This window comes from Pleurodeles waltl, chromosome 2_2 (genome assembly GCF_031143425.1).
Source record: "Pleurodeles waltl isolate 20211129_DDA chromosome 2_2, aPleWal1.hap1.20221129, whole genome shotgun sequence".
NCBI lineage: Eukaryota > Metazoa > Chordata > Amphibia > Caudata > Salamandridae > Pleurodeles > Pleurodeles waltl.
In genome coordinates, this window is record NC_090439.1 from 717,021,845 (window position 1) to 717,049,213 (window position 27,369).

General features: G+C 45.7%; 1 protein-coding gene across 1 annotated transcript in view; it reads right to left on the minus strand.

Moving 5' to 3' along the window:
- The window catches only part of COPS5 (COP9 signalosome subunit 5), a 157,693-nt gene that overhangs the window by 44,182 nt on the left and 86,142 nt on the right, over nucleotides 1-27,369 (minus strand). Inside the window, exon 6 of the mRNA XM_069220292.1 lies at nucleotides 24,206-24,317. Within this exon, the coding sequence (XP_069076393.1) occupies nucleotides 24,206-24,317 (112 nt within the window). The remainder of the gene's footprint in view (nucleotides 1-24,205; nucleotides 24,318-27,369) is intronic.

Genomic DNA, 27,369 nt, shown 5'->3' on the forward strand with positions numbered 1-27,369 from the left:
TTGGGCAGGGAATACTTACTGGTATGTAAGATTGTAAGTTACTCGCCAAAGAGGGCGGTAGGGAGAGAACATTGTCTTGCTCTATTATTTGAATGATCTGGTCTTTCTTGACAAGATACCTAGAGGACTAGAATAGGCCAATATTTTTGGGAGAAATTTAGGGCCTGATTAACAAAGGTAAACGTTCACCTTAGTGTAAGCTTACATTTGTTAGCTATTCATAAACAGGTTTGTGGGTATTATCTTTACGAGTGCGGAGCCTCCATGTAACATGGGTCTTTTTATGTGCCGAGAGTGCACATTTGTAAGGATACTACTAGTAAATCCCTTTGTGATTAGCAAACAATCGTAAACCTACACAAAGTTTACGTTTCCATTTGTGAATCAGGCCCAAAGTATTTCAAACTCTCTAAGAGTCAATCAGGAGAAAACACAAATTGTTTGTTTTAGTGTCAGCAGCATTAGGATTGTAAAATGATTTGGACCCTTTGTACCCAAAAGTGGAGATCGTAGTCATTTATCGATACCTAGGACTACAATTACAGCCTAAACTTAATTGAGCTGCTGTTTGACTGTAAGAGGCAGTCAGTGGAGGTCCCTTGTGGGTGGCAGGTTCAAATTTTACCACAATTATCGTAATTATTCTGCTATGGCAAAAGGAAGGCCTAAGTTTGGATTTAATGGAATCACCGGTGTGAAGGAAAATACTGGGATACATAATTTGTCAGCCCTGCTTATATAGCCCTACGCGAGACCTCATAAGGCAGAAAACATTCAAAGAAGGAGCTCATGTTGAGAAAAGGAAATGTGAAGAGTTAAATTATATTACTGAACTGCTAAGCTTATGCCAGGCATTTTCTAATAGCTCTCTGACCAAAGGCACACTCAAGTCCCATTTACAATCCACACTACAGAGCTCCCATTACTAGCTGATCTTCATTTCCTACAGAGCCTGAAAGAAAATGAAAATGTCACTTACCCAGTGTACATCTGTTCGTGGCATCAGTCGCTGAGATTCACATGGTATGCATGAGCTCGCCATCTGGTGTTGGGTCGGAGTGTTACAAGTTGTTTTTCTTCGAAGAAGTGTTTTCGAGTCACGGGACCGAGTGACTCCTCCTTCTGTGCTCATTGCGCATGGGCGTCGACTCCATCTTCGATTGTTTTCCCCGCAGAGGGTGAGGTAGGAGTTGTACTATAGTAATAGTGCCCGCGCAATGAAAAATGTAAGTATGTACCTATTAAAGGATTAAATAATATATATACAAATGTACAAAATTGAAGGTAACTTCTGAACTGCTACAGGCTTCCGGGGAGGTGGGTGGGTCCATGTGAATCTCAGCGACTGATGCCACGAACAGATGTACACTGGGTAAGTGACATTTTCAGTTCGATGGCATCTGTCGCTGTAGATACACATGGTATGCATAGACTAGTAAGCAGTTAGTTCCCCATAAGCGGTGGTTTAGCCTGTAGGAGTAGAAGTTGTCTGAAATAGAGTTCTTAATACAGCTTGACCTACTGTAGCTTGTTGTGCGGATAGCACATCTATACAGTAGTGTTTGGTGAATGTGTGAGGCGTAGACCAAGTGGCTGCCTTACATATTTCCTGCATTGGGATGTTTCCTAAAAAGGCCATTGAAGCACCTTTTTTCCTTGTTGAATGTGCCCTGGGAGTAATGGGCAGTTGTCTTTTTGCTTTAAGGTAGCAGATTTGGATGCATTTAACTATCCATCTGGCTATACCTTGTTTTGATATTGGGTTACCTGCATGAGGTTTTTGGAATGCAATAAATAGCTGTTTAGTTTTTCTGATGTTTTTTGTTCTGTCAATGTAGTACATTAATGCTCTTTTGACATCTAATGTATGTAGTGCTCTTTCAGCCACAGAATCTGGCTGTGGGAAAAAAACTGGTAGTTCTACCGTTTGATTTAGATGGAATGGTGAAATAACTTTTGGTAAAAATTTTGGATTAGGTCGTAGGACGACCTTATTTTTATGTATTTGTATAAAAGGCTCTTGTGTTGTGAACGCTTGAATTTCACTTACTCTTCTTAGAGATGTAATGGCGATGAGAAAGGCAACTTTCCAGGTTAGGAATTGTATTCCGCAAGAGTGCATGGGTTCGAAAGGTGGGCCCACGAGTCTTGTTAGAACCACGTTTAGGTTCCATGAAGGAACAGGTGGTGTTCTTGGTGGTATAATTCTTTTAAGCCCTTCTATGAATGCTTTGATAACTGGTATCCTATACAAGGAAGTTGAATAGGTAGTTTGCAGGTATGCAGATATTGCTGCAAGGTGTATTTTAATAGAAGAGAAGGCTAGCTTTGCTTTTTGTAAATGGAGCAAGTAATTTACTATATGTTTTGGAGTTGCGTCTAGTGGTTGTATCTGATTATGATGGCAGTACCAAACAAATCTTTTCCACTTACTTGCGTAGCAGTGTCTAGTGGATGGCCTTCTGGCCTGCTTTATGACTTCCATACACTCTTGGCTAAGTTGTAAGTGTCCGAATTCTAGGATTTCAGGAGCCAGATTGCTAGATTCAGCGATGCTGGGTCCGGGTGTCTGATCTGTTGGTTGTGTTGCGTTAACAGATCTGGTTTGTTGGGCAGTTTGATGTGTGGTACTACAGACAGATCTAGCAGTGTTGTGTACCAGGGTTGTCTTGCCCAAGTTGGTGCTATTAAAATGAGTTTGAGTTTGTTTTGACTCAATTTGTTTACTAGGTAAGGAAGGAGAGGGAGAGGAGGAAAAGCGTAAGCAAATATTCCTGACCAGTTCATCCATAGGGCATTGCCTTGGGATTGCTTGTGTGGGTATCTGGACGCGAAGTTTTGGCATTTTGCGTTCTCTTTTGTTGCAAATAAGTCTATTTGTGGTGTTCCCCAGAGTGTGAAGTAGGTGTTCAGAATCTGTGGGTGGATTTCCCATTCGTGGACTTGCTGGTGATCTCGAGAGAGATTGTCTGCCAGCTGATTCTGGATCCCCGGAATAAACTGTGCTATTAGACCAATTTGATGGTGGATTGCCCACTTCCATATTTTTTGAGCTAACAAGCTTAACTGCGTTGAATGTGTTCCTCCTTGTTTGTTTAGATAATACATCGTTGTCATGTTGTCTGTTTTGACAAGGATGTATTTGTGGGTTATGATTGGTTGGAAAGCTTTTAGTGCTTGAAAAACTGCTAATAATTCTAGATGATTTATATGCAGTTTTGTTTGATGTATGTTCCATTGTCCTCTTATGTTGTGTTGATTGAGATGTGCTCCCCACCCTGTCATGGAAGCATCTGTTGTTATTACGTACTGTGGCACTGGGTCTTGGAAAGGCCGCCCTATGTTTAAATTTATACTGTTCCACCATAGAAGCGAGAGGTAAGTTTGGCGGTCTAGCAACACCAGATCTAGAAGGTGACCCTGTGCTTGAGACCACTGTGAGGCTAGGCACTGTTGTAAGGGCCTCATGTGCAGTCTTGCGTTTGGGACAATGGCTATGCATGAGGACATCATGCCTAGGAGCTGTAGTATTGTTCTTGCTTGTATTGTTTGGTTTGGAGACATGTGTTGAATGACTCTGTTGAAATTGTGGATCCTTTGTGGAGTTGGCGTTGCTACTCCTTTTGTCGTGTCTATTATGGCTCCTAGATATTGCTGTACTTTGCTTGGCAGAATGTTTGATTTTGCAAAGTTGACGGTGAACCCTAGTTTGTAGAGGGTTTGTATGACTTGATTTGTGTGGTTTGAGCATTGTGTGAGCGAACTGGTTTTGATTAGCCAGTCGTCTAGATACGGGAACACATGTATTTGCTGCCTTCTGATGTGTGCAGCGACTACTGCTAGGCATTTTGTGAATACTCTTGGAGCGGTTGTTAAACCAAAAGGCAATACTTTGAATTGGTAATGTATTCCTTTGAATACAAACCTTAGATATTTCCTGTGTGATTGATGTATTGGTATATGGAAATATGCGTCCTTGAGGTCTAGGGTTGTCATGTAGTTGTGTTTTTTGAGCAATGGTAACACTTCTTGTAGTGTGACCATGTGAAAGTGGTCTGATTTGATGAATGTGTTTACTACTCTGAGGTCTAGAATTGGTCTCAGTGTTTCGTCCTTTTTTGGTATCAAGAAGTACAGTGAATAAACTCCTGTGTTTATTTGTGTGCTTGGTACTAATTCTATTGCATTTTTTTTGCAGTAGTGCTTGAACTTCTATCTCTAGAAGCTGTGAATGGTATTTTGATAAATTTTGTGATTTTGGTGGTATGTCTGGAGGGAATTGCAGGAATTCTATGCAATAACCATGTTGGATAATTGCTAGGACCCATGTGTCTGTAGTTATTTTGTCCCATGCTTCGTAATATTGACGTATCCTCCCCCCCACTGGTGTTGTGTGGGAGGGGTGAGTGACGTGTGAGTCACTGCTTGTTGGTAGTGGTTTTGGGGCTTTGAAATCTTCCCCTATTCCTAGGGAATTGCCCCCCTCTATACTGGCCCCGAAAACCTCCCCTGTACTGTCCCTGGTAGGTGGGCGGTGCGGACTGTGAGGTGCTAGCTTGTGTGGCCTGACCCCGAAACCCTCCTCTAAAAGGTGTTTTGCGGAAGGTGTTATAAGATCCTCTGCTCTGCGGGGAGTAGAGTGCGCCCATGGCCTTGGCAGTGTCAGTGTCCTTCTTGAGCTTTTCTATGGCTGTGTCGACCTCCGGACCGAACAGAAGTTTTTCGTTTACTGGCATGTTAAGCACTGCCTGCTGAATTTCTGGCTTGAATCCAGACGTTCTGAGCCATGCGTGCCTACGGATGGTAACCGACGTATTAATGGTCCTTGCGGCCGTGTCTGCTGCATCCATGGAGGAGCGTATTTGATTGTTGGAAATGTTTTGACCCTCCTCAACAACCTGTTTTGCTCTTTTTTGCAGATCTTTTGGGAGATGTTCAATGAGATGCTGCATCTCATCCCAGTGGGCTCTGTCTTATCGCGCTAGCAGCGCTTGTGAATTTGCGATGCGCCACTGGTTTGCTGCTTGGACAGCAACCCTCTTCCCGGCTGCATCGAACTTCCTGCTTTCTTTATCTGGGGGAGGTGCATCCCCAGAAGTGTGTGAATTTGCCTGTTTTCTGGCAGCCCCTACCACCACAGAATCTGGTGGCAGCTGAGAGGTGATGAATACAGGGTCCGTAGGAGGCGCCTTATACTTTTTGTCCACCCTAGGCGTCACTGCCCTACTTTTAACTGGCTCCTTGAAAATGTCCTTTGCATGGCGTAGCATGCCTGGGAGCATCGGCAGGCTTTGGTAGGAGCTGTGGGTTGAAGAGATGGTGTTAAATAAAAAATCATCCTCTACTTGTTCCGAGTGTAGTTCCACATTATGGAATAGTGCTGCTCTAGCCACCACTTGTGAGTAGGCTGTGCTGTCTTCCGGTGGTGATGGCCTAGTTGGGTATGTGTCTGGGCTGTTATCAGACACTGGTGCGTCGTACAAGTCCCACGCATCCTGATCTTGGTCATCGTGGCTCATGGCGGTGTGAGCTGGCGAATGTGACGGGGTGTAAGTTGGTGAAGCCGGAGTTACAGGTGGAGGCGAGGGAGGAGGTGTTACCTTTTGTGCTGTTTGTTGCTGAGGAGTAAACTGAAGCGTTCTCTTTCGTTTGACAGGTGGAAGGGTACTGATCTTCCCAGTCCCCTGCTGAATAAAGATACGCTTTTGCGTGTGATCCACGTCAGTGGATTGCAGTTCTTGTTCAAATCTATGTTTCTTCATTTGTGAAGACATAGAATGCTCTTCAGTATAGGAGCCTGAAACAGGGTCTGATGTCGCTTTTTTCGGCTCCGAAAACCCTGTTGATTGTTTTTTCGGCTCCGAGGTAACCTTCCTCTTTTTCTGTGCCGAAAATTCTTGGCCTCTATGGTCTTCGGCGCCACTGTCTCGGCGTCGATCCGTGTCGACACCGAACTCTCTGTGTCGATGCTTCTGTTTAGCACTCTCTCGGTCCCGAGGAGGCTGCGTGCCGGTGTCTCGACCGAAGTCGGACGATCTCGACACTGAATGGGCCTTTTTCGGTGCCGATTGTTGGTCACCGAGAATTTGGGTGGAGCCATGGCCGGTTGGCAGTGGCGTCCCCTGGGCCTTCTTTCCTTTTTTAAGTTCTGATCTCGACGTCTTACTCACAGTTTTTGTAGAGTCTAGCTCGTCGGAGTCTGAATCCTGGATGGAAAAGGATTCCTCCTGTTCCTCTTCTGTCTCGAATTGTCGACGCTCCTTTGGCGTGGACGCCATCTGCAGTCTTCTCGCTCGACGGTCGCGCAGAGTTTTTCGGGACCGGAACGCCCGACAGGCCTCACAGGATTCTTCGCTGTGCTCGGGTGACAGGCACAGGTTACAGACCGAGTGTAGGTCCGTATAAGGATATTTGTTGTGGCATTCGGGGCAGAATCGAAACGGGGTCCGTTCCATCGGTGTTGTTCTCCACGCGGTCGGGCCGACTAGGCCCCGACGGGGTGCCGAAATCTACCCCGAAGGGCACCGAAGCGCTTCGATGTTCAACGCGTCGTCGTATGTGTCTATCTCGAACCGGATCGCAACGATACCGTCGAAAATCTTCCGTTTTCAGCTATCTTTCCGTTCCGAAACCCGGAGCGACAGGAACACGTCCGAACCCGATGGCGGAAAGAAAACAATCGAAGATGGAGTCGACGCCCATGCGCAATGAGCACAGAAGGAGGAGTCACTCGGTCCCGTGACTCGAAAACACTTCTTCGAAGAAAAACAACTTGTAACACTCCGACCCAACACCAGATGGCGAGCTCATGCATACCATGTGTATCTACAGCGACAGATGCCATCGAACAGTTACTTACCTTCAGTAACAATTTGTCTACTGGATAATATACCTCCCCACAGAGTCCTCATCTTATGAATATCCCTTGGTTGCCAGACTGGATCATCCACTCCGGATGTGACGATATCGGGGTATATACTGTGCTGACTGGTGTTTTGGCACCAGTTCCTAGAACATTCCTCCACCCCACCCACGCCCATCAAGTGTGCAGAGGGGAAGATTGCATTAACGACAATGATAGCATATGGTACAACTTCACAATCTTATTTAATACAGAACTATCTCATCAAATGAGGGAGGAGAGAAATCTGCAGCAAAATATAGTATCCACCAGAAGTATTGTTCACCAAAACAGAAAGCACCTTGTGTCAAAGTAAAAGTAGGTAATATAGCACTTCTTCCTGCAGATGTCTACACTTATAGTTGAGTGCCAAACGAACACTCCTGGAGCTGGGATTGAGTAATGCCGATTTCTTTGTGCATTACCAGTGAGGCAATAATGTTTTGTAAAAGTATGCAAAGAGCATCAAGTACTCGCACTGCAACAATCAGCAACTAGGATGATCTTGGCAAGAGCAGTAGAAACTGCTATAACCCTCGGAGTGCACATGAATGTCACTTAGTCTTTCTTGGTGAAGGTGTAAGATCTTTACACAAATGGTAAAGTGTTGTGAGGCTGTACACTTGGTTACTGTTTCAGATGATTTCTCCTTTCTTGATCTAATGCATCTTGCTGTACACGCCAGTGCTTACGTTTTCCTAAATGGTAATTGACGTAATTTTATGTATATAATGTATAGCAAAGTATTCAAGGGAGTTGGTGTTCATAACCATGGTAGCCTGCAACTGCAGAGGACTGATGGGCGACCCACAATGAGGCTAGAGGGCAAATTAACTAAAGGCACAGGGGGACAGTGTGGAATATCAGCAGCCAGGCCGATAAACTCCGATGCTTGCACTTGTAAGTCACCTGCCAAGCAGCACCAACAAGATGCTGGAGGCCATCAGGCATAGATTTAGCAGAATTGGGACATGAGTCAGATTCACAAATATCGTAATCATCCTAAATAACAACAATCGTCTGCGGAGGAAGCACCTAGATACATGTGCTGTCCACACCTCTGCAGCACGGCGAGTTGGGACTTCTGGGTATTGATGGTAAATTTAAAGATGTGCAGGAGGGTCATGTGTGATTAAGACATTCCACGATTAGTGCAGGGGACCACAGCTTTACCAGCCACTTGTCCAAGTAGGGAAGTGCATGAACTCCTAAGCAAAGCACCACCACAGCCAACGCTTTGGGGAATACTCTATGGACAGTCTGATAGTGCTGGGACCCCCACAGTGTATCAAAGGCAATGCCTAGGAGTGTGGAGAATTGGTAGATTAAATTAGGCATCCAGGACATCAACCAATTGAGGGTCAGAAGAATGTGGCTTACAGACAAGCATTCTAAACTTGTCCTGCCAAATGAATACGTTTAAAAGGTTTAGGCCCAGGATGGCCCAAGGCTTCTGTTCCTTTTGGAATAAAAAAAAAGTAGAAGTAGGAAAATCCCTCACCCATCTCCTTTTAAAAAGGTACCGCTTCTATGGCCCCATTGTTAAATAGGGCATGAATCTCTGTCTCGGAAATCAAGGCCTGAGTGTAAGATGGACTAATCCTGGTGGATAAGCTGGAGCACCCAGTGACCCACCAAGAGTGTTTTTCTCAATGGTGGTAAAGCAAAAGACCCGCACTTCAACTGGAAGCTGGTGGTGGAGCTGTAGGAGTCAAAGTAGTTTTGTGGTGGCAGATTGCTTCAGGTAGTGGAGACAGGCGCTGCAGCATTTGGTAGTTTTGGCATCCCTCAGGTAAATCCTATAAGAGTGAAAGTTTGTGAGGAGTTTGGACCAGCTTCAGAGGTAGCTGTTGCCATAAGGGTTGTTCCTTAAAGAGACACTACTGCTGGAGGAACTACTTCACTGGGAAGGCCGGGACCGTGAGTGTGCTGTCGTGCATGAAAGCTTTCCAGCAAGGAGACCGCCTTCTCACTGAAGAGCTGCTTGCCATCTAAAGGCATTATCAGGAGTACTGCCTGGACATCTCCCCCAAAAAAACAGTGGAAAGCATTCAAGCATACTGGTACAAAATATCTGCAGTGGATCAAGAAACATTTTGGCAGAATCCAGGCTGAACTTTAGGATCTGTCTGACTGTGTCCAAACCATGACTGACCAGGTCAGAGAATGGTCCTTTCATGTGGCGAAACAAACAAAGACCTCTCTGCCCATAGGGTCCAACATTTTAGACTCATGATCTACAGGAGAGGAGATGAAAGTATTTGCATCCAATTTTGATGGTGAGACTTGTACCATCACACACTCCGGAGACAGACAGGTCAACAGAAATTTGGATCTGAATGTGTAAACCTATGCCAGTGTGGTATTTGTATGTGGATTGCTGGGCCAGAGAAATGATTCTCCGGGCAGTCAGAACTGGCTCTAAAAGGAATACCACAGAATGGCAACAATGGCCTTATACAGTCCAGTGCGATTGCAGGATGTCAGTCAATATATTGGATTTTGTCTCAGAAATGGACAACAGCAATTATGTGGCTTCTGTTGTTTTTATATTACATAGATAAAAGATCCGACTTCTTTTGAAGGGGGGGAGGGATAAGGAATGTCCCTTTCTGCAGATCAAGGTCTGTATTTTAAGAAAAAAGGAGGTTGACAGCTTCCAGACGATTCATGCAATACTGGGCATTTACTAGGGAGATATTATGGCATGAGTAACTTAAGCCCATGCTGTTCTTTTGCAACTCGGATAATGTCAGACAACTTCAGAAGTGGAAGCAGCTCTAAATCTGGCCTAAGGAAGTCGCTGGCAATGGCACCATAGGCTGCACCGAACGAATGAGGGTCACTGCTGTAAAAGGCAGTTATCTCCTCAGAAGCAATGCCAAGACCAGAGCTGTGGAGACACAGAGTTGGGTGGTGGCAGAGCCTCTGGATTTAAACCTGTAGACAAGAACCTATCCTTGGGAAGGGGCCCGAAGGTAGTAAGCCATCTTGAAAAGGTCTAGCATGGTCTGCTGAAGAAGGCAGATCAGGCTGGGCATTTACAGGATGGCCAAGAAGGGTTAGAGGATGGAGTCTGGAACTCCAGCTTCATCATCTAATCTTCAGAACTGGAATCACTCTGCTGATGAGGAAAAGAAGACCAGTACTGAGTCCCCAAAAGGTTCTGGAGGCAGGACATTTTGCTTGAGGAAGACAAAGTCTTCTTCCTATGGTGCTTCATATCTTTTGTGCACAAAGGAAGACAAGGGTGAGTGTGAGGAGGAGATTGGGGGGTGAGAGGAGTGGGGGGGGAGGGAAATTGGGCTATTTCATGGTGAGCATGCAGGCCCTAACCAAAAAATAGTGCACTCTCCAGCTCCCTGATGATCCTTGGTTGAATCAAAGAATAACAGTCACAGGCCAGAGGAGTCCTGGTTAGATCCAATACACTGAATACAGATTTCATGTAGATCCAAATGATAGCTTAGACAGGTTTAAACCTGAAAAGATTAAGAGGAGAGAGAAATATCGCCTAATCACTGTTTGTTTGCTGAGGAATTTCACTGGTGAAATGCTGATAGGAGCACTTTAACTGTATCGATGAGGTGCGATAAAGGGCTGATAACAGGTATCGATACAGTGCTGATAAAGCTGTGATACCTGATGAATCTGGAGAGCTATTGTTGGAAGAAAACATTTGAGAAGATCCAATATGGCCTCCAGGGGATATTCAGGAGGTGGAGAATATGTGGGAAGAATTATCCATCAGAAATGGTGTCGCAGAATGCCCAAAGATACAATTTTATTACATTTCAATCATATTTAAACACATGCTTCAACTAGAGGGCATATGAACATTCATTATGTTCTGCTTTGGTACATCACAAATACTGGATCACAGTGAGGAATGTAAAGAGAAGGTAAAGCAGACTTTGTGGGTGTTGGCTTTGTGGGTGTGAGACTGAAAGAGCTCACCAACTAACTCACTGTTGGACTTTTGTTAGACCCAGTCTTACTACATTTATATTGAGGGTTTAGTGTTTTTTCCTCTAAAGCTAGTTGGCATATTGTATACATTTCAGCTAATACAGAGGAGCGCAAACAATGTAATAAAAGTTTTTTTTTTTTTTTGTTTTTTTTTATCACATTAGGATTAATTCTGCAGAAGTACTGAGATAACTCATAAGAGGCATTAATCTTGTCAATTTGATGAAATGTGTATTCCAATTTTTAAAAAAGGATGCTAATTGTAAACATAGTTTGATTGAGCATTTATGTATGTTAATACCAATTTAGTTTCCGTTATCTGTATGGGTCATATAAACAAATAAACTAATAATTTTAAAAAGTGAAAATAACCTTTGCTAGAGGTGCATAAGTGGGTGGAGATGGTCAGAGATTTGAAGAAAAAAAGCACTTTACTTACTTTAAGTAAAAATCTTTCTGGTAGATGCTCTATCTACCGAAGGGTACCTCATCTTTGAATATCCCTGGCGCCGTACTGAATCCAGAAACATTTTAATAATGTTCAACACCAGTAGGGGGCACTAGCTCCGCTTTGGCACCAGAAGTGAGTGACATCACTGGCCCAATAAAGCACCATTGAGTCAGTGTCCCATCCATTTTTTACATGCATTCAGGATGAAACAGGTGATAACCACATCAGTTGGGCAAGGTACGGTACAATCTTTAGAAATGGTGCCTTATTAAAGAGGTAAACTTAATAACCATGCATGTGAATGGGGAGAAATGTGTGGTCAAGGAGGAATCTGCAGGTAGATAAAGTATCTATCAAAAAGATCACTACTGCAGGCAAATAACTTTTTATTCTGATGGATAATTCTACTTGCAGATTCCTCACCTTTTGAATGGATTCCTCAAACCAGTACCCACAAGGAGATTACTTCAAAGTCTGGTTAAACTAAGAAATCCTAGTGGACCAAGCGTGCAAAATGACATTCCCATCGCACCTGCAAACAATCATGCTTTGCAAAGGTGGGGAGAGACGTCCAAGTTGCCACAATGCAATCTGTACAACAAGCAACTCCAGTTACCAGGACTGAAGTAGAAGGTTTTGCGATGGTGGAGTGAACTCCGATGCCCTCTGGTGATTCTTTGTGGGCCGAGGCATAGCATATATTAATGCATTAGACAGTTCCACCTAGATAACATCCTCTTCTGGGTGGCTTTGACCTTCCTCTTGCCAGAGAGGCCTATGGAAAGCGCTGGTTATCAATCCTGAAGTCTTTAGTAGGGTCAGTATAAAAACTGTCTGCTCTCTTGGGATCCAGTCTATGAAGACTCTCTTTCTCCTTAGTAGGACGTGGAGGAGGAAATAACGTGAGTAAGTTGATTAGACTGCCCAATATGAAAGGGTGTGGCTACCTTAGGAAGAAAAGTAGCCTTGGGTCTAAGAACCAGCTTGTGGGGAAGAAAGTAGTAAAGGGAAGCTTGATGCTGGGCACCTGCTACTCACTGACACCCCTTGCCGATGTCATAGCTACAAGTAAAATAGTCTTAAATGTAAGCAGTCACAAATACCAACTGTTCAAACAGAGAACACATTAAAAGAGTAAGAACCAGAATAAGATCCCACAGTAGCATTATGAAAGGGGTAGGCAGAATGTTTGGTGAGATCCTTGAGAAATCTCATAACTATTGGGAACGTGAAGAGTGATGGCTGGCTTGGAAGACAAAGAAAGGCAGACAAGTAGCCTTTGGCTCTGCCCATTGTGAACCCATGTTGGGTTAATGGGAGTGCAAAGCATAAGATGTTCTTTAGGTGGGCTTTGAAAGGGTCTATAAAAATTGTCTGTAGGCCTTTTAATAAACCAACTCCCTGAATAAAGCATTTTGGTGGAGTGCCTGTGGGCACTTAGGATACAATCCACAATTTCAGGAGGTGGAGAAAAAAGTATTTGGGTTGCCCTGCTCAGTGTCCAAAAAAATTTATTAAACCCAAATCCCTGTGACTGGGGTGAATGTTTGCATTGTTCAGTATTCCGTCCATCATCTGTTTTTTTGTTGTTGCTTTTTTCGCCCTAAGTGGGAAGGGTATGCCTAGACATGGGTCCCGTGCTCACTGCGCCACTGGATTCAAGCTAGCCTGGTTGAAGATGGGCGATACCCTGAAATCAGTCCGAGGATGCTTGTTTCCGGTCCAGGGAGAACCTGGCCTGGCAGTTTGGGTTGGACTGTTCCCATGGGGAACAGGATCAAGAGTGATTTGCATGTGGCTGGGTACAAACTGGGGTGGCGTGGTGGGCAAAAAAAACAATGGATTAAACCCAGATCTCTGTGACTGGGTGAATGTTTGCATTGTTCAGCATTTCGTTCATCATCTGCTCTTTTTTGCTTCTGCTCAATGTCCAGGAATGAAGGTAGAGGCTCTGGAGGTTGAGGTGCAGTACCTGATCCTCTGATTGCAAAAGAAGGTTTACCATGTGAAGAAGACAAAGCAAGGGACACAGGTAGAGGTGCATTAAATTTGCATACCACACCATTCTTTGCCAGTCTGGGGCTATCTGTATGACTTAGGCGTGGTCGAGGCTTATCTTCTTCAGCAGCTGAGGAATCAAGAGTATGGGGGGAGGGGACAGAGGGTAAACGTATAGTGAAGCAGAAAGCTAACCACAGCTAACCCCTGCAATAGACACTGGGGAACACAGAATACTGGACAGAGTCACAGGTTGCATAAAGGTCCACCCAAGGTTTCCGCAAGGACTGAAGATAAGTTGAAGCACCTCCAGGTGAAGTCACCACTTGTGATCAGCAAAGGTGACACCAATTGAGATTGTCCACTCAGAAATTCAGAACCCCAGACAGATGAGTGTTAACGAGTCAGGTCAGATGCTGGTGTGCACAAGACCTGAACTGTTGTGCTTTTTGACAGAGAAGATGCAACCCTCCAGGTCATTGCTTGCTGATGTAGCACATTGCTGTCATATTGTTTGTCAAGATCTCTTTGAGGTCAGTCTGTTCAGGTGGCAAAAAGGCTTTAGGCCCAAACCAAATTGCCAGTAGTTCCGGCAGACTGATGTACAACATCTGCTCTTCAGGAGACCACAGGGTTCTGATCTCCAGTTCCTCCAGATGAGCTTCAACTGAGGGTGGAAGCATCCATGAGGACTGTCATTTGGTGGTGGTTGGAATCACCTTCCTTGCACCAGCTTGCCTTCTACACTCCACCAAGTCAAATCTGCTTCAGTGTCCCTAGAGATTCCGACTGAACAGGGTAGAGCTCCACCATGTTGAGACCACTGCCGACAGAGGCAACACTGAAGGGTCCTCATGTGCAAGCATGTGAGAATGACAAGCAAAGCAGGAAGCGAGCTCTGTGCACTTTTGTGAAACATGAGAATCATAGCCTGAATATCTTGTATAACCTGCAGCGGTAGAAAGGACCAGTTTGATGAAGTATCCATTACTGCACCCAAAACCAGGATGTACAGAAAGGGCACTACGTGAAATTTGGACTGGTCAATGGAAAAGCCCAAGTTAAACAGCAGAGACACTAACTGGCAGATGTTGCACAACCATCTGTGTGGACTCTGCTTTGATGATTCAGTTGTTCAAGTATACACTGAGATTCCTGTGCGTCTGAGATGGGAGGCCACTATTGGCATCACATTCCTGACGACACAAGGCAACCTTCCTCCCCAGGATATTGTGGCATGGATTATGAAATTGTGACACCTTAATTTAGTGCTAATTAAAAGCTATTTTCTAATAAAAAAGGGAATATGCAGGGAAAAAACATGGTGTAGATCTCCTAATCCAAAAAACATTCATTCTTCCTGTCATCCTCCAGCATCTAAGGACAAAGCATTAACTTTTGCAGTCAGAAAAAAAAACCCATCTAGTTACTGAATTGGACAGCATGAAACTTAGAAAGAAAAAAATTATAAAAAATCAGGCTTCCTGCTTGATTAAAATGTGTGGTCTTAGACACTGACCTTCTTTATGAAACTTACTTTTTTTTATCATTCCAGTGTGTAGCTGTGGTTCGCTTACCTGGATTAGGCTCGCCAATTGGAATTGGTGGCAGAGGGGTGTGCTGGCTGTCAAGTGTCTCATGCCCTCCTTCCCCCAACTAGCTGGTCCCCTATAAATAGTTAATACCTGTACACTTGTTAGGTGTGCCAGGGAGTGGCTGTGGGGATCGAATTATAAGAAGCCATTGCCAGGGTGTCTGTAGGAAGTTGGCTCTGTATGCACTATTTCAAAGTAAGGAATAGTATGCACAGAGTCCAAGGGTTCCCCTTAGAGGTAAGATAGTGGCAAAAAGAGATAATACTAATGCTCTATTTTGTGGTAGTGTGGTCGAGCAGTAGGCTTATCAAAGGAGTAGTGTTAAGCATTTGTTGTACATACACACAGGCAATAAATAAGGAACACACACTCGGAGACAAATCCAGCCAATAGGTTTTGTTATAGAAAAATATCTTTTCTTAGTTTATTTTAAGAACCACAGGTTCAAATTCTACATGTAATATCTCATTTGAAAGGTATTGCAGGTAAGTACTTTAGGAACTTTGAATCATTACGTTAGCATGTATACTTTTTACATAAAACACAATAAGCTGTTTTAAAAGTGGACAGTGCAATTTTCACAGTTCATGGGGGAGGTAAGTTTTTGTTAGTTTTGTCAGGTAAGTAAATCACTTACAAGTCTCAGTTTTTGGTCCAAGGTAGCCCACCGTTGGGGGTTCAGAGCAACCCCAAAGTTATCACACCAGCAGCTCAGGGCCGGTCAGGTGCAAAGGTCAAAGAGGTGCCCAAAACACATAGGCTTCAATGGAGAGAAGGGGGTGCCCCGGTTCCGGTCTGCCAGCAGGTAAGTACCCGCGTCTTCGGAGGGCAGACCAGGGGGGTTTTGTAGGGCACCGGGGGGGACACAAGTCCACACAAAAAGTACACCCTCAGCGGCACTGGGGCGGCCGGGTGCAGTGTAGAAACAAGCGTCGGGTTTTCAATGGAAATCAATGAGAGGTCAAGGGATCTCTTCAGCGTTGCAGGCAGGCAAGGGGGGGGCTCCTCGGGGTAGCCACCACCTGGGCAAGGGAGAGGGCTTCCTGGGGGTCACTCCTGCACAGGAGTTCCGTTCCTTTAGGTGCTGGGGGCTGCGGGTGCAGGGTCTTTTCCAGCCGTCGGGAAATGGAGTTCAGGCAGTCGCGGTCAGGGGGAGCCTCGGGATTCCCTCTGCAGGCGTCGCTGTGGGGGCTCAGGGGGGACAACTTTGGTTACTCACAGTCTCGGAGTCGCCGGAGGGTCCTCCCTGAGGTGTTGCTTCTCCACCAGTCGAGTCGGGGTCGCCGGGTGCAGTGTTGCAAGTCTCACGCTTCTTGCGGGGAGTTGCAGGGGTCTTTAAATCTGCTCCTTTGAAACAAAGTTGCAGTTCTTTTGGAGCAGTGCCGCTGTCCTCGGGAGTTTCTTGTCTTTCTTGAAGCAGGGCAGTCCTCTGAGGATTCAGAGGTCGCTGGTCCCTTGGAAAGCGTCGCTGGAGCAGGTTTCTTTGGAAGGCAGGAGACAGGCCCGTGAGTCTGGGGCCAAAGCAGTTGGTGTCTTCTGTTCTTCCTCTGCAGGGGTTTTCAGCTCAGCAGTCCTCTTCTTCTTGTAGTTTCAGGAATCTAAATTCTTAGGTTCAGGGGAGCCCTTAAATACTAAATTTAAGGGCGTGTTTAGGTCTGGGGGGTTAGTAGCCAATGGCTACTAGCCCTGAGGGTGGGCACACCCTCTTTGTGCCTCCTCCCAAGGGGAGGGGTCACATCCCTAATCCTATTGGGGAATCCTCCATCTGCAAGATGGAGGATTTCTAAAAGTTAGTCACTTCAGCTCAGGACACCTTAGGGGCTGTCCTGACTGGTCAGTGACTCCTCCTTGTTTTTCTCATTATTTTCTCCGGCCTTGCCGCCAAAAGTGGGGGCCGTGGCCGGAGGGGGCGGGCAACTCCACTAGCTGGAGTGTCCTGCTGTGCTGGCACAAAGGGGTGAGCCTTTGAGGCTCACTGCCAGGTGTGACAGCTCCTGCCTGGGGGAGGTGTTAGCATCTCCACCCAGTGCAGGCTTTGATGCTGGCCTCAGAGTGACAAAGGCACTCTCCCCAGGGGGCTAGCAACATGTCTCTAGCGTGGCAGGCTGCTGGAACCAGTCAGCCTACACAGATAGTTGGTTAAGGTTTCAGGGGGCACCTCTAAGGTGCCCTCTGGGGTGTATTTTACAATAAAATGTACACTGGCATCAGTGTGCTTTTATTGTGCTGAGAAGTTTGATACCAAACTTCCCAGTTTTCAGTGTAGCCATTATGGTGCAGTGGAGTTCGTGTAAAACAGACTCCCAGACCATATACTCTTATGGCTACCCTGCACTTACAATGTCTAAGGTATTGCTTAGACACTGTAGGGGCACAGTGCTCATGCACTGGTGCCCTCACCTATGGTATAGTGCACCCTGCCTTAGGGCTGTAAGGCCTACTAGAGGGGTGACTTATCTATACCTGCATAGGCAGTGAGAGGTTGGCATGGCACCCTGAGGGGAGTGCCATGTCGACTTACTCGTTTTGTTCTCACCAGCACACACAAGCTGGCAAGCAGGGTGTCTGTGCTGAGTGAGGGGTCTCCAGGGTGGCATAAGACATGCTGCAGCCCTTAGAGACCTTCCTTGGCATCAGGGCCCTTGGTACCAGGGGTACCATTTACAAGGGACTTATCTGGATGCCAGGGTGTGCCAATTGTGGATACAAAAGTACAGGTTAGGGAAAGAACACTGGTGCTGGGGCCTGGTTAGCAGGCCTTAGCACACTTTCAATTCAAAACATAGCATCAGCAAAGGCAAAAAGTCAGGGTGTAACCATGCCAAGGAGGCATTTCCTTACAGTGTCTCAGAGGAAAATGAAATATGAGTCATGTGCTTGGAGAGCAGAATGAGTGGTGTGCAAGGTGTGCCTGTGTAGGTGCACGGTGAGTAGTGTACGTGAATGAATGCAGGATTGGGAGTGAGGCCTGTACTGGTGTGGATTCGGGTTGAGGAGGTGCCTGTTCAAGTGTGGATGAGAGAACTGCTTGTGAATTCAGGGTGCACTGTGTGCTTTTTTAGTCCAACAGGTTGGTGTGCCCTGGTGAGTTTATGGTAAGCACGTCTCTCTCAGCGTAAACAATGTCTAGGGTGAGTGGTGTGTCTGAATGAGAGAAGGGATTGCTGTTGACAAAGTCCGTTTTGGTAATATTGTCAGAATTGAACAATGACTGCTTAAAAATGTTGCACATCTGGACACCACACACACAAACATTGCTCTGTATGCCTTAGGTTTCTATTTCACAGGCAGGTTTACTCAAAGACCCTCATTAGAAGGTAGCACTAAATCTAGAGTACTGCCACAAGTAAGCAATTACGTAATATGAGGTATTATCCAATTTATACTACATAGTCCATAAATGATGACTAAATAGGAGGGAGGACTTGACAACAGATTTACAAATTCAAGTACAAAGCAGTTACGCATGACAAACTCCATGTTTTTCTGTCCTATAATGTAGTTTAGACACATTTCAGTAAGTATTTAACAGCAAATGTATTGTACTTCAAACACACTAATGTACAGCAATTTAAAAAAACGCATATTTGTAGTGTTCTAAGGAACGCTAAATTACTGTTTAAGTATTGGGTAATGATATGCTTTAGAAGCGCGCGCACCCTTTTTTTTTTTTTTTAATATTTTTTTTTTAAACTTTTGACAGAAATGCATTCTTTTGATTCTTTTTGCAGTTTCACATAATGCGAACATGTCCCAAGGGCACTGCAGCATTTCACATGAGCACCACACACTATATTACACAACGACAAATTATTATTCTTTTCTTTAGGGACAGGGAAATTGGGGGTGGGGTGGGGTGGTTAGAGGGAAATGAGTTGGAGAATAGGGAACAAGAGGCAAGGAGAGGGAAGCGAATAAGGAAATGAGAGCTAAAGGAGAAGGTAGATGTGGAAAAGGTGAGAGGGGAGAGAGGGAAGTGGGTGCGCCTTCTCAAGGGTCATGACTAGGGAGGGTCCCAAGGGCAATAACACCGCAGTACAACATTTATTCACTCTGTGGGGGGGGGGGGGGGGGGAGGGAGAATCAAAGACGCCCTCAGCTGGGATCGAACTGCTAACGTCCCAGAGAAAAAGTGCCTAGGTGAGGAGGAAGGTCTTCATCTTGCCCTGTAGAATGTTGAGGACCCTCTTGTAGGAGGCTATTTGGTACTTTGTTGTGGGATAGCGCCAGTGACAGAATGCAGATGTTTGCCGTGGCAAGCTCAATATGCATTTAACAGTCCTGGAGACAGGTAATGTCTGAGGAGGCTGCAAGGTCACGTAGAAGGATCAGGGGACGAGACAAGGGGATCACGACTGGTAGGGTATCGCTTAGTGGAGCGCCAACGCCCTCCCAAAAAGGTCATACCGAGGGGCAATCACAGAGGACATGTATCAGGTCACAACCGTTGTGGGCTCAGCACCAGCAATTTACATGAGGTAGCAGGCATGCCACCCCTAGTTTAAGAGTCCAGTGCCAGTCATGCAGTGACAAAGAACTTCAACCGCTCCTTCCAGGCCCCACAATGCCATGCCTCCAAAAGGTCCCCCAATCACACTCTTCTTTTGTCATTTTCACAACGCAGATAGGCGCAGCCAGCAGCAGTGGGGCAATGACCGGGCATGTTTGGCCATGTCATCACTGTTAGCCACGTGACAATACCTAATCTGTGCCCTTCTGGACGTCCTGGGAGTAGGTGGATGGCCAAATGGAATGAAGTAGTTCAGAAGTAATGCTCCATGCTAAAAAAAAAAAAATGTGTCTCCCTGTGGTGTTAGTTTATTTTCTTGCTGTCTTGCCTGGCCTTGAAGCATTTTCACGTAGCAAGAGACTTAGACACCACAGGGGAGATAGTTTTGGTTTTTGCAGCAGGTTTACTTAAAATTGTGGGCATCGCAGGAATCCATGGATTTAAAATTCTGGGGTTCAAAAAGATTCAAAAAGCTGGGGGGTCTGATGAAGGGCAGAACTTAGGCTAAACAGGAGGACTACAAACTGGTAATGTGCTGGTCCTATGCGACTGCATAATCGGTATGTAAGAACACGCGCCCAGCAGGTCGCCAAGCACCATCCTTTCTTTTGCTTCTACTGCAAGTAACAGCTGTGCTAGGGACAGCATTTCTGAACCGTTCTTTTCGCAGAAACCATTCAAAACACTTAGGTCTAGGATCTGAGGAAAACTGAGGTCTTTTTTCGGAACCAGTAGTTTCCTAGGACAGCAAACCTAGCCCAGCTCCTACTCTGGCACCAGCTCCACCACCCCTTTTTGTAGTAAGACCTCCTGCTCAAGGACCAGAAGATGGTCTGCTGCGGGAAGAGTGGGGCAATGGCTGTGGTGTGGGGGCTGCTGAAAGGGTAGGGCATAAAACTTATCCCCAATCTGCAAGACTCATTGGTCCAAAGTGATAGCCCTGCAAACATGTGGAAAGACACCCTGTATCGTGACAAGAGAGAGGTAGCACTGCTCACTAGTGGTGGATGGGTAAGAGGATGAAGAAAAGAGGAAAGGAAGAGGCAGGAAATGGTGTCTACTTCCACCACATACAAGAAATTAACAGAACAGTGGGTTGCTTGTTGTTAGGAGGTTTGGGCTTGCTGCCTGTCTTGAAAGGAGAAACCTTTACAAAAGCCTCAAAATCTCTGGTATCGCTGGTAATTGTGTTGCATCCGGAGTTCTAGCGATCTGACTGTGGCCTTGCTCTCTTTACACCTTCCCAAAGCTGAATCTGCATTAGCTTCAAACAAATGATACCCATCAAATGGGAGAGCTATTAGAGTAGGTTGTACATCTTGGGAAAATATGGAATTTCTGAGCAATGAACAACAGCGTAGGGATATGCATGTGCTCAAGACCCACAACAAAGTCTGATGCATAAAGACACTATTGGAGGACATGCTTTGCAGCTGATTATCCATTCCTCACTATCTTCATGAAGGGCTGATGATGGTCTGGCAAATTCATTATCACCAACTGTGCCATGCCCCATAGAGTGTGAATGTAACATTCCATAAAACAAGTTGCATTAAGGGCCAGGAGAACTATACTGCCAGCTAAGTTGACTTTTTTTTTTTTTTGCAATGTTCCAATTTTTTGGATTCTGTCAAAGGGAACAGCGGGGAAGGCTCTGGATGCTTTTGATGAGCAGGGGGCCTGGACAGCAAGGCTCTTCAGTGACGGACGACTGGAGAAAAATGCCAGGTCATCTGGAAGTGGTCTATGTCTCCTCACCACGACTTTGTGGATTGTGAACGTAGTGGGCTTCTTCCACACTGAAAGAATGGATGCTGATGGAATGTGGAGAGGAGGTCGACATTGGTCATGATGTCGAAGATGGAGCTGGCATCAGAGTTCAAGCGAACGTTAATGGTGGCAGCTGGACGGAAGGAGCGAATGCGGCTGGAGCCACATGGGTGCCAAAGGCACTGCACAAGGAACCAAAGCCCTGCATAAAATGGAAGTCAGGTAATGTCAACCAGGCTGAGTCCTACGTGATGGTATGGCAGATGGCAATCGGTCAGTCACTGCAGTCTGGTGCAAAGGTCCTCTGCAGAGTGTTTTACCAACTCTGGCGCTGAAGAAGAGTCCAGAGGAGGAGGAATGGAAGGACATAGGGTCTTGCATTTCGAAGACGGCACTAGTAGGAGTCACAGTGTTGCTTCTGCTTGTGCTTCCTCCTGGATGACTTTGATGCCTCCAATCACCTTGTCCTGGGCCTTGACTTTCATTTGGCTTGATGATCTTTCCGAGACAGAGAGACCTTGATGTGGTCTGCCCTCAAACACCACAAACAGATGTTGTGCTGGTCCATGGTGGACATTTTTCCATCACAGTCCCTTAATGGTTTAAAACCTGACAATTTGGGGAAGGGGCTGTAACATCTCTGCATTGCACCTATAAGTAATTTGGAAAAAGAATCAACTAACTTCGCCTAACCCAGGAGAGCTAAACCCTGGATTTGCGTTGATGGCAGGGAAAAAGGGAACTGAAGTCAGGGCATGGAAGGGGTCTTTTATGGCTTCAGTGATATCACCATGGCGTTGCTTCTGGTGCTGAAGTGGAGCCAGAGCCCACTACTGGCATGGAAGGCTTTCGAACAGTTTACAGATCTAGTCTGGAGCTTGGGATATTCAAAAGGTGAAGAATCTGTAGGCAGCAGGATCCATCACAAAACATGTACAAGTGGGACGGTATAAGTAGGATAGTAAAAGTGTTTTAGGGTGGGAGGGGCAACTTGTGTTGCAAAGGATTGTCCTGGGGCAGTACGGAGTTCTAACTTCTTTGCACTGATGCTAGGGATTCATATGGCACAGGGGCTGACTACAGGCTCAGTGCTTTACACACAAAACAGTGTTAAAAATCCAGCACTGATCACTAACTCTTGAATGTTAGGGTGAGAGCTTTTCATGCGGCAAGGCCCAGTCTTTGGAACTCCCTTCAACATCAGCACACAACACTTTCCTCGTTATACAGCTTTATAACACCTTTGAAGAGTTCACTTTTAGATATTTACTAAGACAGGGGCAAATAAATCTCATTGATTAGCATGGCAGCTTTCAGGTTATATAAGCAATCAAATCTATTGTACCACCTGCATCTTTACTCTGTTCAGTGTTTTATGCCTTTTAATCCAAGGGCGTGGTGCAGTACAAAAACGGTACTCTATGCAAACAGATGAGAACTAATATACTAGAACTATTTTGTGCAGTGGGCCTATTGTGGTTCTTCCACAGTCATTCTCTTTTTAGTAGCCATATGTTACAAGGTGAACTAGCCTATGGTATAACATAAGTATTGGCATCTTGCTTTATAAATAAGTACCAAGCAAAGAGGGCTAAAGTTTACAGAGGCCCAAGGAGAGGGGCCAGTGGCCTGCTATGGTTACCCACTGCAAGGGTGCCTCCATTAATAGGCAGCTTGGCTGACATTGTTCCTAAGACTAGAATACTGGGAGGAGGAAGAGCTCGGAAGGCTGAAAAAGCAGTCAAGAATCAATGGGCTACAGTGCACTTTTTTTGCTGCAGGTGAGAATCCCCAAGAAAGCCAAATAGCAATGGCCAGGTGCACTTCAATGAATAACAACGCTAAGTCAAATCCTGAACTGAGTAGAGATGAAGAAAACAGAAGTGTGTCAAGCAAAGGGAGGAATAAAGTGTGGAAGTCATGCAAGAAGGCAACCAAACCCTTCCACGAATGAAGCAAACTGCCTACCTCTACAAAGACGTAAACTGCGAGTGCAAGAGAACCAAAACATTATTAACAGTGCTGTGGCATAATGTCCTACTTCACCAACATTGCTAATAGGGTTTATGTGAGTTCTACTTTTTCTACTTGACAGCATCAATGAAATAAGCATTGGCAAAGCCAATACGTCACCTCTACAAGATCTACTGGATTCAACAAATGTTTTTAGTCATGCTGTACGGCATGGCTGGAAAAAAAAGTATGAGGATATGAACAATGCTTCATTTTGTAGGTGGGTACATGCTTCAATGCTCACCCGCTTGCCAACAAAAAGACCGGCTTTTTAAAAAAAAAAAAATTATTGAATGATCTGAGATACCTTACATTTTTAAATTAAAAAAATATATATTGCTTAGGCGCTTTTAAAAACAGCGCAAAAGGAACTGTAAAAAATTAAACATGATGGGTGGGCTGTGGAAGGGTGAAGCAACATGGTAGGTGGGAGAGAATCAACACAAGGTAGAGAACATGGGGTAATACGGGCGAAAGTGGACTATGGGGGAGCACACGGACAAGAGAGAGCAATGTGAGGGTGGAGAAAAGAACAAGTGTGAGACAGCTGAAAAACACATGCACTCATGAGTGTTTAACCAAAAAGCAAGAAGTAGCGCCTTAAAAGTAGTGAAAAAGTAGACTTCTTAAATTCCGTAGCCCTGTGACTGCGAGGAGCAAAATATAGATTCCAGGTAGTAAATCAGCAATAAGGACTGGCCGTATTGGCTTCAACTGGTCAATACCACTTCATTATGGTTATACTTCATTACGAAAGGAAAGGGCTATTATGCAACACTGGTCTTTATTATATTTAAATAGTCATTCACAAATCTACTACACCAGGAAAGACAACTGTGGAGAGGAGTAATATTTTCTCTAGTGGTCGCTAAGAACACGGAGACCATTTCAAGATGTTAATTCATTTCAGACACACAACAATAGAAAAAAAAAAAACTGTTTATGATCCTGAAAATAACATTTAAATAAAAGAAACATTAATATTGTACAGTACTCACAGTGAGCAAGCTAGAGGAGCTGAGAGTATTCACCCAGTACTTGTTCCACAAGAGCTCAAGCAACTTACGATCCAAAGAGGATTTGAAATACGTGACCTCTAAAGCATAATACCTAAAAGACAAAAACACAAACGTTTATTTTATTGTTAGAGCTTGAGGTTAAAGATTTAAGGGCCTGCCAATTAGGGCTTGATTAGATTATGCCCCTCACTGCAACGCTAAAACGACGTTTGGAGGCAGTTAGCATTCAAAACCTGCACTCATCTTTATTTTACCACTCCAAGCAGCCAGCCAAGGTAGTTTGAAAGGAATGGGTGTGATGTCACTCTCTTACCACAGCCTAGTTTACAATTCTTTGTGCTGCATTGTGTCCCAACTACACTGTAGTCAAGTGAATTCTTTACAACCTCAAGGACAGTGAGTTGCAGTTGTCAAGCCAGGAAAGAGCAAATACTCAGACTGCAAATGAGAAGTGCTATGTAGAAAGTTTGCTCAGAACTTGAGGACTACTGAGATATTTTTGAAGTGATGTGTGAATGCGAGTTAGCCATTAAAGGTTTCACTCTGATTGTGTGGGCACCGGGTTGTATGAGAAAGGTGAAAAATCAGATGCTACCTAGCTTCGGCAATAGCCCTGGCAAACCACTTCTTGATCCAGAAACTGTCTACATGTTGTACATAGAAACATCAATAGTTTTGGTTATAATTGTCTTTATTTCACTTCCTGTTCATTATCCTACCTGCTGACTTAGACAACCACCTGCACGTTTTTTTCAATTTTTAAAATTGTTATTTATGCAATATAAAAGAATGTATATAAAATTGCACTGCATTGTATCCACATTTATTTAGCACTACATTCCAGTCCAGCCATACAGGCCTAATGTCCAATCCATTTTAATGTCCTCGTTTCTATCTCTGGATATAATGCTATAGCATAGCGTGGATGGAGAGTTAACACAATGATGGCAATATGTTAGGCTGACTCAAGAATTACAGCACTCAGAAAGCATAGAGACTAGTGGCGTTATCCACAACGATTTCAGTGCATTTGTAAGGAAATGCCTCCTTGGCATGGTTACCCCCTGACTTTTTGCCTTTGCTGATGCTATGTTTTGAATTGGAAGTGTGCTGAGGCCTGCTAACCAGGCCCCAGCACCAGTGTTCTTTCCCTAACCTGTACTTTTGATTCCACAATTGGCACACCCTGGCATCCAGATAAGTCCCTTGTAACTGGTACCTCTGGTACCAAGGGCCCTGATGCCAGGGAAGGTCTCTAAGGGCTGCAGCATGTCTTATGCCACCCTGGAGACCCCTCACTCAGCACAGACACACGGCTTGCCAGCTTGTGTGTGCTGGTGAGAACAAAACGAGTAAGTCGACATGGCACTCCCCTCAGGGTGCCATGCCAGCCTCTCACTGCCTATGCAGGTATAGATGAGTCACCCCTCTAGTAGGCCTTACAGCCCTAAGGCAGGGTGCACTATACCATAGGTGAGGGCACCAGTGCATGAGCACTGTGCCCCTACAGTGTCTAAGCAATACCTTAGACATTGTAAGTGCAGGGTAGCCATAAGAGTATATGGTCTGGGAGTCTGTTTTACACGAACTCCACAGCACCATAATGGCTACACTGAAAACTGGGAAGTTTGGTATCAAACTTCTCAGCACAATAAATGCACACTGATGCCAATGTACATTTTATTGTAAAATACACCACAGAGGGCACCTTAGAGGTGCCCCCTGAAACTTAACCGACTATCTGTGTAGGCTGACTGGTTCCAGCAGCCTGCCACACTAGAGACATGTTGCTGGCCCCATGGGGAGAGTGCCTTTGTCACTCTGAGGCCAGTAACAAAGCCTGCACTGGGTGGAGATGCTAACACCTCCCCCAGGCAGGAGCTGTAACACCTGGCGGTGAGCCTCAAAGGCTCACCCCTTTGTCACAGCACCGCAGGACACTCCAGCTTAGAGGAGTTGCCCGCCCCCTCCGGCCACGGCCCCTACTTTTGGCGGCAAGGCTGGAGGAAACAAAGAAAACAACAAGGAGGAGTCACTGGCCAGTCAGGACAGCCCCTAAGGTGTCCTGAGCTGAAGTGACTCTAACTTTTAGAAATCCTCCATCTTGCAGATGGAGGATTCCCCCAATAGGATTAGGGATGTGACCCCCTCCCCTTGGGAGGGGGCACAAAGAGGGTGTACCCACCCTCAGGGCTAGTAGCCATTGGCTACTAACCCCCCAGACCTAAACACGCCCTTAAATTTAGTATTTAAGGGCTTCCCTGAACCTAAGATTTTAGATTCCTGCAACTTACCGAAGAAGAAGACTGCTGAGCTGAAAACCCCTGCAGAAGAAGAAAGAAGACACCAACTGCTTTGGCCCCAGTCCTACCGGCCCGTCTCCTGCCTTCTAAAGAACCCTGCTCCAGCGACGCTTTCTCCAGGACCAGCGACCTCTGAATCCTCAGAGGACTGCCCTACTTCCAAGAGACCAAGAAACTCCCGAGGACAGCGGCACTGCTCCAAAAGAACAGAAACTTTGTTTCAAGTAGCAGATTTAAAGACCCCTGCAACTCCCCGCAAGAAGCGTGAGACTTGCAACACTGCACCCGGCGACCCCGACTCGACTGGTGGAGAACAACCAACTCAGGGAGGACCCTCCGGCGACTCTACGACTAAGTAACCAAAGTTGTCCCCCCTGAGCCCCCACAGCGACGCCTGCAGAGGGAATCCCCAGGCTCCCCCTGACCGCGACTGTCTGAACTCCATTTCCCGAAGGCTGGAAAAGACCCTGCACCCGCAGCCCCCAGCCCCTAAAGAAACGGAACTTCTGTGCAGGAGTGACCCCCAGGAGGCCCTCTCCCTTGCCCAGGTGGTGGCTACCCCGAGGAGCCCCCCCCCCTTGCCTGCCTGCATCGCTGAAGAGACCCCTTGGTCTCCCATTGAAAACTAAAGGAAACCCGACGCTTGTTTGCACACTGCACCCGGCCGCCCCCGCGCTGCTGAGGGTGTACTTTCTGTGTGGACTTGTGTCCCCCCCGGTGCCCTACAAAACCCCCCTGGTCTGCCCTCCGAAGACGCGGGTACTTGCCTGCTGGCAGACCGGAACCGGGGCACCCCCTTCTCTCCATTGAAGCCTATGTGTTTTGGGCACCTCTTTGACC